The 16,101-nt window shown below is 40.9% G+C and overlaps 1 protein-coding gene across 1 annotated transcript; it reads right to left on the bottom strand.

Annotated features, from left to right (window-relative positions):
• Window positions 1-14,299: 14,299 nt before the first annotated feature.
• On the bottom strand, window positions 14,300-15,246 carry LOC122687515 (cyclin-dependent kinase 2-associated protein 1-like). The gene has a single exon (XM_043893046.1). The coding sequence runs from the start codon at window positions 15,120-15,122 to the stop codon at window positions 14,859-14,861; it is 264 nt and encodes an 87-aa protein (XP_043748981.1). The 5' UTR covers window positions 15,123-15,246; the 3' UTR covers window positions 14,300-14,858.
• Between the last annotated feature and the right edge of the window lie 855 nt (window positions 15,247-16,101).

Genomic DNA, 16,101 nt, shown 5'->3' with positions numbered 1-16,101 from the left:
GAAACTTGATAATGATTATGCATCTTAAGGGTGACTGGTGCTAACAGAGCCCTTCCGAATCTCTCCGCAGAGGCTTTCTTCCACTCCATGTGGCCTTTCCTTATGTCATGGAGGCCAAAATGAGGAATAACTTCTTCCCTCATCCTTCAAATTACCTTCTGTATGAGCTCATATAATCCAACTGATGCTGCCATTTAAAAAATGCTTTTGAAATAGGCTTTTAAGCACTTTCTTGATCACATAAGAAAATCATAATGTTATCTTATCACAGCTGGCTAATGCTTTTGTTTTTCAATTTGTTCATTTTCTTACCAAAATGATATTTGTGTATCTATACTCTGATTAGACCCTGATGCTGGAAGGGACTGGGGGCAGGAGGAGAAGGGGACAACAGAGGATGAGATGGCTGGGTGGCATCACTGACTCAATGGATTTGAGTTTGAGTAAACTCCGGGGGTTGGTGATGGACAGGGAGGCCTGGCGTGCTGTGATTCATGGGGTCTCAAAGAGTCGGACATGACTGAGCGACTGAACTCTGATTACCTGAATTAGCTATGAATGGTTTCTGGGTCTTTTTAGAATTAAAAACATATTCTCAAAGAGTAGAATATGTCACCATTGAGAGCAAAATGGCTCTCAAAATGTGAACAGATTTTTAAACAGTTAAAAATTTAAACTATTAGATCAAAAATTAAAAGATGAACAATTAAATATATTTGTACCAGTGTGACAATGTATTTAAAATATAAAAGTTCAGACATTTATAGGTAAAATACAAACTCTGAAGATTACAAGTTATCAAGAAAAAATCTGCAAAGGAGAAAATACAACTGATTATTGATCAACAAACACAAAGAAAAGTTTTTAAGGTCACAGATAATAGGAAAAAGCACCACAGATTTGAACAAAACAATTTAACATGTCAAACTTAAAGTTTATTCTAAAAGTCAATCATGAAATGGTAATATTTGGGGATGTGGGCTACTAGATATAAATAAGGTAATTCCTTTTGTACTATTTTGCAACTTTTCTGTAAATCTAAAATTGGCTCAAAGTTTGTAAAGAGAATAGATGGCTTTGCTCTGTCTCTATCCCTTCAATGATTTACTCTGAATTACCACACTAGGGTAACAAGGCTTTATGTGGGATCTGCTTTCTTCTTGGCAGTTGTCTCAGCATTCTTCACCCTTTCCCATATACAGTGCAAAATCAGCTGGTCAGTGTAAAATCACTGTTGGGATTTTCCACCAGAATGACATTGAACTTACAGGTCAGCCTGGGGAGAATGAGCTGAACGACAGGAGAGGTGTGTGTCTGCCTCTGTCGGTGCTCTCTGAGCTCCTTTCCCAGGTCCTGCATGTGGGATAAAACTGAATCTGATCAGAACTTGCGTGCATTGCTCAGTTGCTCCAGTCATGTCCAGCTCTTTGTGACTCTTCAGGCTGTATCCTGCCAGGCTCCTCAGTCCATGTTATTCTCCAGGTAAGAATACTGGAGTGCGTTGCCATTTTTCCCCTCCAGGGGATCTTCCCAACCCAGGATCGAACCCAGATCTCCTGCATCGCTGGCAGATTCTTTACCACTGAGCCACTGGGGAAGCCTGATCAGAGCTTAGATCTCTCCAGATTTACTAGCTGGTCTGATGGGTATATTTTTCCACTTGGATTATTCCCTTCTGATAAAATTTTAATCTGGTATAGAAAATAAAGCATATTTCTGTTTTCTAAACTAAGTCCTGTTTTAACAGGTATGTGTATCATGGTTTAGAGTAAATAGATGACCCTACTTAAACCACCTTAGGAGTAGAAGGTGCGGATTAATTCCAAAGAGTAGTCAACAGCAGAAACCTAGCTCAAAATAGCTCAAGTGTTTAATAGAAAAGGGAATCTACTCACACAACAAACATGCAGACAACGAAATATACGGCTCAAAGAACACATCAGTTCTCTGGATCTCATGTCCAGTTGTCTTTGTACTTGGCCTCATTCTCCCCTCAGGCCACGGATGAACCTTACCTGAATTATTTTTACAACTCTCCATTCCAAAGAAAGGGAGCTTCACAGGCTAAAATGATCTGCTTTGCCTTTCTGGGCATTTAAGTTCAGGGCCACTTCTAGATGCTAAGTCCTCTCTATATAACCTGGGCAAAAGGAATTATTTATGTAAGACAACCTAACTCACTAGAGTTGGGTTCCCTGCTGGAATAAAGGCCTCAGAGTAACAAGGTGTGTTTTATAGGTCATAGAGATACGCTAGGTTCCATATATACAGAGATATATCAATGCACATGTTCTTGTGTGTGTGCTAAGTCACTTCAGTCATGTCCGACTCTTTGCAACTCTATGAACTGGGGCCTGCCAGGCTCCTCCATCCATGGGATTCTCCAGGCAAGAATACTGGAGTGGAGCCATGCCCTCCTCCAGGGGATCTTCCCAACCCGAGGACTGAACCCGCGTGTCTTACATCTCATGATTGATAGGCAAGTTCTTTACCACTAGTGCCACCTGGGAAGCCCTCAAGGTTTCCTAAATCCCAAATGCTAATGTTGAAACACCTTGTATGCATGTATGTACTTGGAGATATCTTGCCTTTAACAAGAACTTCCATGACTATCAAAGAGCCGTAAAAGAGGTGGACGCAGATCTCAATGCTTCGTCACCAAGAAAAAATTCCAAAGAATCAGTAATTATGGGGGTATAGGGAGTGGGAGTCTCTAGTTTTACTTAAAATTCAGGGTGTGGTGGACATAATCATGTTGCCCAGGTTCCTCCTCAAGGAAAGACTTATTGATCCAGTCACTGAGCATATTATCATTAGACAAACTCCAGCTGTCAGCGCCGTCTGAGATTGTGCCAGATGCAGAGAGTGGCCTCATTCAAGGTCATACCCTGGTGGTAGGAGGGGATGGCCCACACGGAATAACTGATAAAGGGCAGGGGAGAAAGCCCTAGCCATTTCAGACCAAGAATAAGCACTCTAGGATCACTTCCGCTCCAGAGCGACTCAGTGGGGTCAGACAAGGCTGTTCAGCCTGCATCACAGCTGATTTTCCCCTTGCTTTCCACTGGTGTTGTTCACAGGTGCTCCATAATAAACATTCTGCACACTATCCCATCTCAGAGTCTGCTTTCCAGACAGTCTAACCCGCAACAGTGGTCTTTCTATTGTTGTTTTTCAGTTGCCCAGTTGTCTCCACCTCTTTGCGACCCCATGGACTGTAGCAGGTCAGGCCTCTCTGACCCTCACCATCTCCCGAAGTTTGCCCAAGTTCATGTCCATTGCATCGGTGATGCCCTCTTCTGCTATCCTCAATCTTTCCCAGCATCAGGGACTTTTCCAATGAGTCAGCGGTTCACATCAGATGACCAAAATACTGGAGTTTCAGCTTCAGCACCAGTCCTTCCAATGAGTATTCAGGGTTGATTTCCCTTAAGATTGACTGGTTTGATGATCTTGCTGTTAAAGGACTCTTAGGAGTCTTCTCCAGCAACATATTTCGAAGAAATCAATTCTTCAGTGCTCCGCCTTCTTTACAGTCCAACTCTCAGAACTGTTCGTGACCACTGGGATAATCATAGCCTTGGCTATAATGGACCTTTATCAGCAGAGTAATAGATCTGCTTTTCAACACACTGTCTAGGTTTATCACAGCTTTCCTGCCAAGAAGAGAATGTCTTCTGATTCATGGCTGTAGTCACAATTCACAGCGATTTTAGAGCCCCAGAAGAGGAAATCCGTCACTACTTCCACTTTTCCCCCTCTATTTGCCATGAGGTAATGGGGCAGGATGTGACGATCTTAGTTTTTCAGTGTTTAGTTTTAAGCCGGCTCTTTGACTCTCCTCCCCCACCCTCAAGAGGCCCATTAGTTTCTCTTCACTTTCTTCTGTTAGAGTGGTATCCTCTGCATATCTGAGGTTGTTGTTTCTCCCACCTATCACGATTCCAGCCCAGCGCTTCTCATGATGTGCTCAGCATATAGACTGAATAAACAGGTAACAGACGGCCCTGTCACACTCCTTTCTCAATCTTGAACCAATCAGTTGTTCCATACAGGATTCTAACTGTTGCTTCTTGATCAGCATACAGGTTTCTCAGGAGACAGATGGTCTGGCATTCCCATCTTTTAAGGAGCTTTCCACAGCTCATTACGGTCCACTCAGCCTCAGCTGTTTGCACTCATCTCCCATGCTAGCATTGTCATGCTTAAAATCTTGCATGCTAGGCTTCAGCATTTTGTGAATCAACAACTTCCAGATGTCCAAGCTGGATTCAGAAAAGGAAGAGGAACCAAATACCAAATTACCGACATTTGTTGGATCATAGAATAAGCTAGGGAATTCAGAAGACATCTACCTCTGTTTTATAGACTATACCAAAGCCTTTGACTGTGTAGTCTTTCTATATAAAAGTATATAATAGTATATTCTTGAAAAGCCACATATTCTGCAAAAATTGTGCTTGAAAAATTACCAGGCTTTTGGAAAGTATAGTGCTGGACGGAAAGTATTAAACGATGCAAGTATATAAGTCAAACAGACACATACACAAAAACCAGTAAAAATTGTAAGAAAATACTAACCAGTTAAGTAGACACCAATGGCCTTAAACCCCAGCTCAGATTCCTCCATCAGTACGTGCACCCCTGAGAGTGTTTGCTTCTGGTAGAGGCCAACTTCATCAAAATTAAAATGAAAAGGTAGCTTTCATCAGTCACCTTTTCTTAGCCAAGGGGAGAATACATCTTTCACAGATTCTTTATCTGCACTCACAGCCTCACCAGATAGTTTAACAATATGGAAACTGAGGCAGTTCAGCCACTATTTGACTAAAAGAAGACACTCTTACAAGACGCTTAATTTTTGTGTTTTTTTTTCGTTAAGTTTTCCTATATTGTTAAGGTTTTTTCTTGAATTGTGAAAAAACTTGCCTTGATCACTTCAAAACACTAATAAGATGAAAATTTCATGTAGGGACCAAGGCAGTTTCTGTGTTATACGGACACCAACCCCTGACTCATTTCAAATTCAAGACGAGAAAGAGAGAAGACTGTGTCAGAGTTCGGAAAAGGAGACTCTAATCATGTATTATCTCTATTAAAATTTTAAATGTGTCTATATGAAAGAGGCATTCTGGAGAAAGGGAAACTAAACGTGAGTGATACTTTGGTATAAAATAAGAGCAATAAAACAGACACACAACATGATTTTTTCAGCTTCCCCTGACTCTTTGGACATTAATCCCTGTATTAAGAACTGTTCTTCACTGTTCATTTGTTACTTGTAGGTTTACTGATCTGCCACCAGCTGAGTCAGTCTTACCCACTGTTCTTGCATTTTCAGTTCATTTGGTGACAAAGGCACCAGGCAGAGTGAGGATTCCGTTGTCTTAGGCTTCCCAAAGTTGCTTCCACATCCCACATTGCTGAACATGATTAAAGGCAGTTTAGTGCAATAGAAATAACCTTGATCTGATGTCAAAAGACTTGGATTCTATTCCTAACGCTGCCCCCAACAATATGGCTTCAAAGGTGGAATAAGTAATGGATACAAAATTAGCAAGACTGATGGATGCAACTTTCTGTGCTCCCCTCATCACCTACCACACTTACGTCTAAAACACCAACCTCACCAAATAGCTTCCAATTTTCACTTCTACAGCTTGTCTCCACACTTACTTCCCTAGCACTTAACTGAAAGACAAAGTTAAAAACCGTGGAAGTATATAGTAGGGACCAGCCAGACGTGGACAAAAAGATGCGTGCACCGACTTTGTGTTTTAGTTGAAATGGTTCTGACAGCCAGGCTCAGGAGCAGGGAACAGCTTGCCGATGCTGACTTACAGTGACTACAGTCAGTTTTGGAAAGGATGTGATGGTTAGGCTGTTCTACTCTAGTGAGCAGTTTATTAGGTTGGAGATGCCTGTGAGAATTGAGCTGTTGGTGGAAAGTTTGTAAAAGACAACATCCTTGCTGAGTCTTGACATCTAAATAGTTTACAGTGAGAATTCTTAAGTTGATTTGGATTCAGCATTTTTGTTGTCTCTTGCTTATATAAGTTTATATTTTGAATTTTTTTCCCAGATAATTTTTCCTCTCCTAAGAGGAAAGAGATTTTTGTTTTAGACAGTAGACATAGTAAACAGAGTCCTGAATTAGCACTGCGTCTCATTGATTGATGTCACAGAAAGTGAATCTACACAAAGAAAGTCGCTAATGAAATGGGAACATGATATTACACTTGCACACTCTCCTGTCTGTGACAATGTGACGTATGCATGAACTTAGTCCACAGAGGCAGATATGTGGAGAATGTAATAACTTTTCTGTAACTGGACTTAAGATTACCATTCTTAGTAGTGGACATGTAGTCTCCATTTAAAGACTCTTTCCTTCTTTCACCTGTTGGTGAACTTACACCAACGTCACCAACCTTTCCAGCTGGTCCTCTGCAAGCATCCTTCTGCACAGAATCACTCAAGCCAGTGAAACAAGAGTTTGGTTCAGGAGCAAAGGGAAGTTTTGACGAAAGACTGGAGAGGTGCGGACAGACCTGAGCTCCAGGGGACACGTCCGCCCAGAGAAAGGCCCTCGGGGTCTACTTTGTAAAGCAGGGATCCCATCAGTGAGGAAGGAAAGGGTGCGGTTCTCACGGGGCTGGCGCAGCTGTGCTGCTCAGGCCCCAGGTCGCAGTGCGACGACAGCGTCTCTGTTCAAGGCCCGCTGCTGCCGTCTTGAATCCGCACTTGCCCTGTGAGCTACGTGGTGAAGGGCTGGGTTTGAGGCCTCTGCACATGGCTCCCTGTGAGCAAGTGCAACTAGGCTAAGTGGGAGGAAAGAGAAAGGTTAGACTTTGTCACCCAGATTTTATTTTTATTTCTCAGGATTTGTTAATGGGCTTTGCTGGTGACACTGATGTATTGGAGGGTGGAATCTGGTGTGTGTTGCCGTATGTCCAACTGACTTCGTAGTGATCAAGGATCATTATAAATACACTAGAAACATTTAAAACAAAATGTCACAGGCACAGACAATCGAAATGGATGCGTGTAGTAACTAATTAGTACAGATGGACCGCATGGACTGATGCCCTTGGCCTTTTTGGTCTTCAACTATCGGTTCACCCAAGCTCATCATTTTGTCCCCCCAGAACATTCTGAGCCATACTCAAGTGCTTCATGGGAGCAGTAAATGTGTTATACTATACCCATCTCACTTTCGGCCATAAAAAGTGTCTTCTTTACTGCTCCTTGGAATTATGGGCCTTGCATCTTCATGAATTCTACTCAAGAATTGGAGGAGGAGGTTTGGTATCAGAGGGTTACCCTGCTCTTGCCTTCCTCTTCCTTGACGGGGTTTGGGTTGGGTTTGGACCAGGTTAGAGGCAGGGATCAGGTACCTGAAATAGGGCAAAGATAATTTTTAGAAATCCTCAATTTCTAACTTTGTTTCCTATTAAGTTCTTTCTAAAGAATCTTTAATAGTAAACAGCATAGCCTGGCTCCTCATATATTCAAATATATCCAAAATTTTGTTTAGGACAAAAACATCATGGTCTGAGTCCTTCACCGTCCTTTGTCTTGACTCTTGGCAAACAAGGGTCATTTTTCTGTTCTGTTTCCCATCTACTGAGACAATAAATGTTGTCCATTAAACAGAATAGATGTTCACAGCATAATAAAAAAAAACTCATAGTGGTAAAACTGATCAGCTACTGCATACCAATCCACCATATCAGCTTCAAGCATCTGATCCATCTGTCAAGTCTCTACATCTCATTCATGGCCACAGGCTTCCTCCTTGAAAGCCCACCCAGCCTTTGGGTCACTCTATTAGGAAGCTATTTGTTGAAATGGTCTGAAATCTGTCTGTATATAACTTTCCAAGTTATTTAGGAGAAAACCACCAGTCACTTTGGTATTATCACTTTTCTCTTGATCTCTCTTCAGATAACCAGTTCTGTTCACCACTTTAATGACCCGAGTGAGGGCAGACCCCAACACCAGCGCAGAGATGGAAAATTGACTTTTTGGACCACACTGTTTTGTGTGACTTTTCTACCATCTAAATTCCTGCTCCAGATCTCTGCTTCCCGATTAGTAGTATGGGCGATCAGCTCTTTATCAGCATTCCTTATGGTCCAGTGAAAAGAATTCCAAGCCCAGTTGGCCTGTGTGTAAGGGAGGTAATTCATCCATCATTGGAATTCAAAAGCTCCACAGGTCATCCATATGAGGCTTTATAACGCTCTGCTTTTTCTGGCTTTGTCTGTGAGCCTCAGTTCACAGTTCACATTGTTCTGCCTCTGTGCTTTCTCCATAAGGGGACTTTGGTCATTTTTCAGTTTCTCTTCAGACCATGCTTCCTCTTGACTTACACAGCCTTTGCTTTGCTGTGACTACTCTCAGAAAAGATGTTGTTGTTTTTTTTTTTCCTATTTATCCAGTACTACTCTCCTTCAGCATTTCACATGATACATCCTTGAGTAAATGTCCCCAAATTCCCTAACAACATTCCCTGTTTGTCTTTTTTCAGAGTCATTGATTTATACTTGCTTGTATGATTATTGATTTTCCTCATTCTACCCTCAGTTATCATTCAACTGGCAAATGGCAGGAGCTGCAAAATAGTTCTTGAATGAATAAATAAACGAAAAGTTCATACCTACATGTGAAGCTAAACCTGAGGCCACTGACTCGGTACGTCTTTCTCCACACTCCCTCCTCTTTTTATCTCTAAATGTTTCCTTTCCCTCTTTGACTGCAGTGCCTGTTTCACTGGAAAAAATGAAATGGAATAGAATGAAATAGACAGGAAAATGTGTGTAGTTTTTTCCTGAAGGCTAATCACAGGCTATGGTGATGATTATACTATGGAGTCACCCAGAACTCGCTCAATGAGCAACGTGAATCTATAGGTAAACAGTTTTTCCCAGGGTTTGAGCTGAATATTGCAGAGAGGTTGGAAAAGGAAAATGGTGAAAAAAAATTTCCAAATGTCATTTACGTTGCTTTGTATTATTTACAGTATATCTTGTTAAGAATTCCGCCTATTAAAGGGTGAAATGGCAGAATCATCTCATAGTTGATATAACAAAACTCTACTCTTTTTCATATTTCCTATCCAAAATGTAACATATCTTTGGATGTCATTATAAATCTTTTGACATATCATTTCCCTTCTGATGTAGCCCACCAGGTTACACAAAATATTACTGAAATATATCATTTTTCACAGAAATCAGATATGTTAATTTGAACATTTAAAGTAGTCCTAAACAAAGTCTTGATTACATTTTTATAACTAGTAATGTTTTCTCCATATGATTTCTTTCCAGCAGCAGTTTTAGAAACCTACCAGGCACGATATTCCAGCAATATTATTCTGACCGTTTGTTTCTTTAGAGAGATGGTATTAGACATTCTGTTGACATAATTTTGAATGATAATCTTGTACATTGGTCACAAAAAAAATTAAGCCTGATAAGTGATGGCAATTTGAATATGAACAGTTTACTGTCAAGCCAATCCAAGCCTCATTTTCTACAGTTATAATTAAAGTTGATAAACTCAGGAATAAGATATACGTTTACAGAAAGATGGCTTCAAGTAAGTTAAAAGTAGCTTATTTGGAACTGAGTAACAAAAAATGAGGCAGATGTATGATGCAGACATGTGGATCAGTTGCATTACCAAGAATCCATACAAGTTTAGATATGGAAAACTCTTCTGCAAATAATTCAATTACACACAAAAAAGTTAAAGACATAAAATCACCACCTGAAGCACTGGTCACTTTAATTTGTTTCCAGGACTGTTCATTTGGGGGAGAGACTTCTTTGGTTTATACTTATGCTTAGAAAAAAATTTATTAAACTTACATAAAGAAGATATGGCAATTTGTTCAGTGATAAGACACTGTTGAGAGTAAGATAGTTTGATTTCAAAATATTGTTCTTTGGGTTTTTCCCAAAGTAATCTATAAAGGTAGTCTGTGATCCAGCCATGAATTTGGGGGGCTTAACTGTACTGCATCACTTTGAAATCCATCCTCCAATTTAATATGAGATGGGCTAGGAAAGGTGAGCAAAATTATAACCAGTAGTAGGAAAGTGGGTTTTTGGAAGTAAGGGAAAACAGGGAGCTGGAGAGTAGACAGAGAATCAAGATAGGTGCACTGGAAATGCAATACCTACATCAGCTCTAAATTGCTGTTTCTCCCTGGGCAGCCCCTGAGCCCCTGCTGTGAAAAATGGGACATTCGTGCAGTGCCATTGAATGTCCAACACAATTAACATAACGTGGACAACGCAGTGACCTCCTGGTGTGAAATAATTGGTGTCGTTATACAAATGAAAATTAGTAGCTCTCTACATTGCCCTCTGTTCTGACTCAAGTTAGGAAACGCATTTTTTTCTATGTAGGCTAAGACTATCCATTAAATACACACTCTCAGCTTGTTTCCTAATTTGAAAATTATTCAGTATTTTCCAACTACATTCTTCTGGCAGAAATACATTTCAACAAAACTAGTGTGATAAGAGCTAGTATACCTTATATACTGACTGAAGAGATTAAAATTTTTATTTTAATCAAGTAAGGTCATATCAAGTAATTAAAAAATGTGTGGTTTATTTTGGATCATGAAACATTAAAATGCAGACACTATAGTAGAAGATAAATTATTTTTCTCCAATTTGTTAAGATTTGTTAGGATGACCTTTTGACTAAAGAAGTCATGAGGAAAACCAGACCAATGGTCATGTAGCTCAAAGAAAAAATCTCTAACCAAATCTAGATTACATGAACTAGGACTCAAAGTGATTATGCACAAGTATATTATTCTCAACTGAGTGGAAACCAAGGTTTTTCCTTTATTTATGTAGTTTGATGTACAATAGTATGTTAATTTCAGATGTCAAATTGCTGTGTACATTTGCATACATTGCAAAATGATCACAAGTCTAGTAAACATCTAGTCCAAATGAAATTGTTACAGTATTATTGACCACATTCCTTGTTACATTAATAATTGCATCCCCATGGCTTATCTATTTTATAACTGAAGGTCTGTGCCTATTAATCTCCTTCTCCTATTTCTCCCAAACCCCCACCACCCTTCCCTCCAGGAAGCATCTATTTGTTCACTGAATCTGTGAGTCTGTTTTTTTGTTTTGTTTCTTAGATTCTGCTTAAGTGAAATCACATGGGGTTTGTCTTGGACTTATTTCACTCAGTATAAAACCCTCTTGATCTACCATGTTGTCACAAAAGGTAAGATTTCTTAATGGCTGGGTAATACTCCATTGTACTATGGATCCTTGAAGAACATGGGCTAGAACTGTGCAAATCCACTTAGACACTTTTTTCATTGCTAAATGCATACTTCAGTACTGCACAATCTATGGTTGACTAAATATGTGGATATAGAGCCAAGAATACTGAGGGACAACTGAAGTTAGGGTCGGCTCCCTTAACCCTCATGTGGTTCTAGGATCAGCTGTGTGTGTGTGTGTGTATATGTATGTATATATATATACACACACACATTTTTTATTAATATCAACGGACACAGGTTGCTTGCTTATCTTGGTTATTGTTAATAATACGGCAATGAACATTGGGGTGTATATATCTTTTCAAATTAGTTTTTTATTATAAGCAAGCATACAGAATTGAATGCTGAATCATACAGTATTTTTTTTTTTTTCAGTATTTTTAATTTTGAGGAGCCTCCATGCTGTTTCTCCTAGTGGCTGTACTCATTTACAATCCCACCAACAGTGAACGAGGGTTCCCTTTTCTACACGTCCCCTTTGTTTCATTTTTTTCAACCACTTCTTTAGAAGGCAGGAGCAGCAGCCATCGCCCCAGGTAGGGCTGGATGGCCCTTAAATGTATGAGCTGAAATGAAGTTGCATCTACACTTACCTAACCGCAGCCCCCACTGAGCCTACTGCCCAGGGAATTCTCCAGATAGAAAGCTAAGTCCATGAGGCTCTTTGCTGCTAGGAGAGTAGAATTGATGAAATGGGCAGAAACGGAAAGAGATATTCATTAGTTTAATTCATGAAATATCTATTGTAGACCTCTTGTCTGTTGGACTCAGAGAGACTACAGATAAGAGGCAATAAAACCAGACGTGCACCATGGCTTCTTTGAGTTTCCATGCCAGTAGGCATTATTAACCAAATAAATGACATTAGGAACAAAAAACCACAAGTCTTGAGAAGCACTGTGAAAGACAGCAAGGACAATTCAACTCAGCGTTTTACAAACAACGGTAATTCAATTTTCCAGTGGATGTGAAGTTTTCATTACCCTTTCAGAATAGCTTTTGAGATCTTGGAAGGGGCTTATGTCACTGCCTTTCCTTGTTTCTTTGAAGGATGTGTGGTTGAATTGCTGTAAAAGAACAAGGAAGTGAAATTATGTAGATTTGCTGTTAATGTTATCTGCAAGAAAATAAAATTCTCCAGAAAGAAATATTTTAATTTTATCTTAAATTAATCAGTCACTACTTGTGCGGGCACAGCAAAACTTCTCAAACCTTGGAATCAGATTGGATACCATATTTTCTGTTTCCATATTGATTTTCACATAGCAACTGGTTTTTGGTTAAACTTTTATTTCTAGATAACTGTAGATTCGCATGCAGTTGTAAGAAAAAAATGCAACTTTTTCTGTACCATTACTCAGTTTCCTTAATGGTAACACCTTGTACAACTGTAGTGTGATATCACACCAAGACATTGACACTGAGAGAGTCAAGGTACAGATATCTGCCTGGCCACGGGATCTCTCACCTTGCACTTTCACAGCCCCATCTTCTTTCCTCCTCCCTCCATCCCCCAAACTCCGGTAACCACTGACGTTCATTTCCTTAAATTCGGTATTTCAAGAATCATACAAATGAAACCACGTGTGTAACACTTTTGAGCTGGCTTTTTAAGCTCAGCATAATTCTCTGGGGATCCATTCAGGTCGTTGTGTGTCAACAGTTGTTTGTATTGCTGAGGACTCTCCTGGGGGCTCAGTGATAAAGCATCTGCCTGCAATGCAGGAGACCCGGTTCATCCCTGGGTCAGGAAGACCTCCTGGAGAAGGAAATGACAACCCACTCCAGTATTCTTGCCTGGGAAATCCCATGGACAGAGGAACCTGGCGGGCTACAGTCCATGGGGTTGCAAAGAGTCAGACAGTACTGAAGAGACAGCACCTACATTCCGGAGTAGGGATAGATTACAGTTTGTTTCACCATCTGAGTTGTTTCTGGTTCTTAAAGATTATGTAATAAAGCTGCAAGCTATAAACATTTACATACAGCTCTAGGGTAAATATCCAAAAGCGATTGTTGGGTCATACAGTAATTCTTATTTTTTTTTTTTTTTTAAGGAATTCCCATATTGCTTTCCAGAGTAGCTGTTCCATTTTACATTCCCACCAGCAACACGTGAATAATCCAGTTTTCCCACTTTCTCACCAGTTTGTAGCTTGCCACTATTTATTAAGCCATTCTGATAGGTAGTAATACCTTATTATATTTTTTCCCCTTTTCTAATGGACTAGATTTATTAATTTATTTAAGGCAATTAGCATGTAAGTTGTCCGGCCAAAGGATTTGTGAAACATTACACCAAAAGGAGAGAACAGGCGGTGAGAAACAGCCCCCGCTGCCCCGGCCCAGCCCGGTCCCCTGGGCGCGTGCCCGTCCTCAAGAGGCCCAGGAGGAGCAAGGCTCCATCCATCCCCGGTCCCCCGTCTTCCCGGGGCGGCGCCCGAGAGGCGGGCCGGGCCCGGACACGGAGGCCTACACACGGCCTGCAGCAGGTCTGGGGCACGGAGGGAGTGGCCTAGCCCCGGTACGGACCGAGCCCGGCACCAAGAATGAGTTAAATATCAGAGCCCTAAAGTCACTAGCAACAGCATCACTGCGCCCCGCCAGAGGCGGCAGCGACCGAAATGTGGTGCTCGGAATACCGAGGACCCCCCACTCCTTCGCGCCCGCCAGGAGGGAGAGGAAGCAACGTCAGTCACTGCTTTAAGGTGCAAAGCGATAGTCCTGCGAGAGGACCGACCTCCTCACAGTTTTGCGTTTCCCTGATGGTTAATGGGTGAGCAGCTCTCACGTGCTTATTTGTCATCTGTATATCCGATTTAGTGGAATGTCTTCTGCCTATTTTCCAACTGGATTTTTTTTTTTTTTTTTTTAAATCTACATACAGTCTTAGGAAAAATTTCAGGGGTCCTTGTTAGGTTTGGTTTGGGAGGTTGCTCTTTCTTCTGTATTTATAACTTGTGCATTTTAGAATGGACTTCAAAGCACTAATAATCATGCAAATATGCTTAAGCAAAAAAGAAGTTACATTAAGCAGAATCTATACCGTATGGCAAACGAGGGGACTGGCTACTAGGTTAAGTGTGCTGTCAAGTCTGTACTACTGAAAAAAAAACTTCAAGGTATATCAGCTTGTGAAAAGGAACACTGAACAATGTGGGTTAACATAAATGTATTCAAAAGAAAACCTGACACTGGTATCTCAGAGTCAAAACTAGTTTGCTGTAAGACAGGTAACTTCTACGTGCATCTTTTGAATCAATGCTTTTAAAAAAAGAAAACAAAACCACAAACACCTGGAAAGTTCCTAACTATTTCCAATGTAACTCCTAATCAATTGCAAAATCTTTCCTCAATCTTAAAGAGACTGTAGATTCAGAGCCTAAATGAACCACGGGAGGGGCAGAGGGACGAGAAACTGAACTGGTTAACTTGAAAACAAAAGTTTCATCTCAATAAGGGAGGTGAACTGTAACTTCTCCTCTGGGAAGAAGCTGGAAAACCTTCCAGGCTCACAAGGCAGCTAGGACCTTGCGTTTCGTTCCGTTTCAGCCAGGCACTCCCGCACCAATCCTCGGGCATGGATGATGCCTTGTTTTAGTCTCTCCATCGCACTCTTGCTGCCCGCGTAGGTGGGTCTGATCGCCTTCCCCAGCTCTTCGATGATGGCCAGCAGCTTGGCATATTTGCTCTGGGGCACCTGGCTGTTCCCAGTACCCTGGGTGTAGCCTAGAGATGGCGGCCCGTAGTCACTCAGCAGCTGGCGGTACTGTGAAGACGTGGCCATGCTGGTGGAGGGCGGGTGGACGCTCCCAGCGGCGTTGAGGAAGGCGGCGGGCTTGTGTGCGGTCAAGTTCGGTTTGTAAGACCCCGAGCGGCGAGGCGCGCCGGGGCGCAGCGGGGCCCGGCCCGCTAGGGCGGCGGCGGCGAGGCGGTCCCGGCGTCCGTGCGCCCGTCCGTGCGGCCGCCGAGCTCCCGCGCCCTTTTTGTTGTTGACGGCTCGGGCCGCACTGGCAGATATGGCCGTCCCTCACCCTGACCTGGATTTTTTTTAATAGTTGAATTTTGAGCGTTCTTTATATATTCCAGATATTCATCTTTTGTCATGTGTGTTTTACAAACACTTTGTAGACTATTTCTTTTTAATAGGATCTTTCATAGTCCAAAGCTTTTAATTTGATAAAACTAATTTATCAATTTTTCCTTTTATGATCAGTACTTTTGGTGTTATTGAAGAATTCTTTGACTAACTCTAGAGCCTAAACATTTTCTCCTATGATTTTTTTTTCTAATGGTTTATAGTATTTGACATTTAAGTCTTATCTGTTTTGAATTAATTTTACGTACAATGAGATTTGAGTCAAAGTTCATCTTTGTGCCTACAGATGTCTGTTTGCTCTGGCATGTTTAATTGAAATGACTCTGTTTCCTGTACTGAATTGCCTTTACAACTTTGTAAAAAAAATAGTTGGATATATTTTGGGTTCCTTATATATGAGTCTATTTTGAGTAACCTATATGTCTTGAAATTAAGTAAATGGATTACAATCCCTTTATCTTTTCCAAAATTGTTCCAACTATATTAATAGCTGTAGAAATATTTAATTTTGTATAAATTTTAGAATATACTTTTTTATATCTAAAAATATTGCAGAGGTCTTTATTTCCCTCATGAATACAGAAACAAAAACCTTGGTAAAATATTAACCAATAGAGTTTGGCAATATAGTAAAAAAAATTATAAACCATGACCACCAAGCATAGTT

Source organism: Cervus elaphus, chromosome 31, assembly GCF_910594005.1.
Source record: "Cervus elaphus chromosome 31, mCerEla1.1, whole genome shotgun sequence".
NCBI classification, from domain to species: domain Eukaryota; kingdom Metazoa; phylum Chordata; class Mammalia; order Artiodactyla; family Cervidae; genus Cervus; species Cervus elaphus.
The sequence above is the reverse complement of the archived record's forward strand: the minus strand, read 5'-3'. Positions and strand labels throughout refer to the sequence as shown.